This window comes from Austrofundulus limnaeus, unplaced genomic scaffold (assembly GCF_001266775.1).
Source record: "Austrofundulus limnaeus strain Quisiro unplaced genomic scaffold, Austrofundulus_limnaeus-1.0 Scaffold86, whole genome shotgun sequence".
In the NCBI taxonomy this organism is placed as follows: Eukaryota; Metazoa; Chordata; class Actinopteri; order Cyprinodontiformes; family Rivulidae; genus Austrofundulus; species Austrofundulus limnaeus.
The window spans coordinates 369,095-371,907 of record NW_013952488.1 but is presented as its reverse complement, the minus strand read 5'-3'; the positions used below and the strand labels follow the sequence as shown (position 1 = coordinate 371,907).

At 38.7% G+C, this 2,813-nt stretch overlaps 1 protein-coding gene across 1 annotated transcript in view; it reads left to right on the top strand.

Annotated features, from left to right (window-relative positions):
• Positions 1-2,813, top strand: part of akap7 (A-kinase anchoring protein 7) — a gene marked incomplete at its 5' end in the record, with an annotated part of 59,717 nt that overhangs the window by 49,973 nt on the left and 6,931 nt on the right. The window contains 1 exon segment of the mRNA XM_014011910.1: positions 600-629. Coding sequence (XP_013867364.1) covers positions 600-629 — 30 coding nt within the window.

Sequence of the window (2,813 nt, the reverse complement as noted above, 5' to 3'; positions counted from 1 at the left end):
GTGTGTGTGTGTGTGTGTGTGTGTGTGTGTGTGTGTGTGAGAGAGAGAAACAGGTACAGAGGGCGTCTTTACTGCCATCATAAAGTCCTTCGTTTTGTCAGGTCAAGATCGAACAGGAAGATAAAACGAGGTTCTCACAACATGAAGCTCCACCTCAGCTGCAGATAGTTCAGCAGGGGTGGAATTATATCTGCATATTTATAGCTCTTTTTTATTATTTTATTGTCACCTAAAGTGCTGAGTGCTACCTAGACTAAAACACGTTCACTAGAGTTTGCGTTTCTTATGATTTACAAAGCTTTTTCTTTTTGACAGTGTGCAGCCATGTGTGATTTATATACAACATCTGGCCTTTTAGCCGTGCAACAACCTCTAAAAAGTGCTTCCTATTTTTATACCACAGTGTCTTCCAACACTCAGCTGTGCGTTATTCAGATACGGTTATTCATAACGTCTTTGTTTCCCATGGGGTCTAAAATATTTGCTGTGTTGCTCCGAAAGAATCTTCTTGTGTTTACAGACAAAAATAACTCAGCAAATGGGTTGTTTTTATTTCTCTTTTTTTTATTTAACATTCCATGTTTGTGCTTGTGTTGCAGATCTGAGTCCAGTCCATGCCAAGCGCTCAAGTATGTGTCCTCGTACTGTACATTAAAAATTAAGAAATTTGATTTCAAACCTGATTTACTTCTGATTACATCGTCAGATCTGAAAGGGACGTAATTATTCAGACAATCCTGATTAATGATGGTCTGATTTTCCCATTTTGGGTTAATCATTGCATAGAAAATATCATATAATCAACATTTTCTTTCTTAATTTTGTGAAGTGATTAGAATCCAGTATTTTCCCCGACAGCATTATGATCATGTTACCTCACGTATGATTCAATGATATGATTTCTGACCTCCAGTTTTCAAATCGAGTTAACCCAAATGATCTGATCTTCTGTAGCCTCTGTCCTGGCCAGAGCAGCTGGGCAGGAAGTGATTAAGAACACTCCATTAACTGTGCTGCCTGGAATTTATGTCATTGTTTCTTCTAGGAAAAGACAAATAGCTGTTTTTTATATGAAACTAAACCCAAATACAGTACCTTTTGCCTTATATTTTTATTTTTGCTTTCATGTTTTTGTCTTTAGATGTCCAATCCCAGCTTYTCATTTTTGTTCTCAGCTGTATTACTACCCCCCACTGCACAGTAGGTTAGATGTAAATAAACTAGAAGTGATGTCTGAGACCCTCAGAGACTGATGAACTGTAATGAGTTCAGCATGTGAACTCGCTGCTCCGTCATCTGTCTGAGAGTTTGATAGAAATCAAAAGGAATMGTGGAGAAAAGTCATTTTAAAAACCACAGGTTTGTCCACGCTGCTTAAATAAACCAGTTTGTTCAGAAATGTCAGCCACAGATATTTTAATTGACAGTAGGGAGGAGGCGGGGGGGAAAGCCTGCACCCATTTTTTGATTTTTATCTRGTCAGGCCTCAAACCACCAGAAGGTTTGAAGCTCCTGGTTGAGATATGTGAGAGCATTCTTTAGTGGAAGGAAAATATTTGTCTGAGCGTCGGCTGATCGTTGTCCCAGAGAACAGCAGTCAGTCATCAGTAATAAGCAGAAGGTTTGTAGTTCTGTTTGCAGGATTGGGGACAATATAAAAAAAAAACCTAAGTAAAGTCTGTGTCGTGATTGAAAGGATGCTGAACGAGATGTGATCGTTAGCACCGAGGGCACCTGTTTGATTCACACATAAATATGTGCCTCGGTTTACGAGGAGAAACAAATTTAGGATAAATTAGGTTTGCCGCGGCTCTGAGACGGGAAAAAAGGCTCCAACAACAACAAGGAGGAGTGAGTCAACCGAACTGAGAGGCAGGTAATCAAATAAGATTTCTCTACAACAGCAGCAGGGCTTCTGGGAACRTACAACCCAATAAAACACAGGAAACTGCAACAGAACATTTTATTAGACTAATTTTAAGGGGAAAACATGAGAGCTGTTGCAGGCATCTTGATAAAATAAATGGTATGTATTGCCAGGGGGATTACCCCCCTSGCGGGCCACACGGGAGTCACCCGYGGACCACATCCAGCCCGCGGGCCTTGAGTTTGACACATGTGCTCTAGGTAATAAAGTGAGAAAATCAACACAAAGTTTTATGCCAAGCTCTCACGTGATTTGCACTTATAGTTTTGATGGGGCTGAGTCTCAGCTACTACCACACCAAATTTAAGCTTTATATCTGTAAAACTGACTGAGCTGAAAGTTAATCARATATTTATTTACATCCAATAGTTACTTTCTAAGAGTTTCATCAAAATTAGATTTTGATTATTTGACTATTACACTATCACCCTTCTTTTATAGCCTGTTGAGGCAGATCCTGCTGGTTCTACTGGAGGATTCTTCCTGTTAAAAGGGGGTCATTTCTTCCCACTGTCACCTCCTGATTTGGGATTGTTTTGATGCGGTCTGCTGGCTTCCATAAAAACATAACTCTTTACTTATTATCATATTGGTTTMCACTGATTCTGACAGCATTGCTTTATAACAGGACTGAACTGACAGTTTATAATTAATTCAGATTCATGATCTGGACTTGTTGTAAAAGTGCCACAAGATTTTTTTAAATTAGTATTGACACTTTAAAAATAAACTAATCCGAATCTAAATTATTAGGGTGTCTTTAGCTTGATTATGCAGCTATGTTCAGTCACTAGTTACAGTGGTTTGCAAAAGTATTCRTACCCCTTGAACTTTTCCATATTTTGTCACATTACAACCACAAACATAAATATATTTCACTGGAATT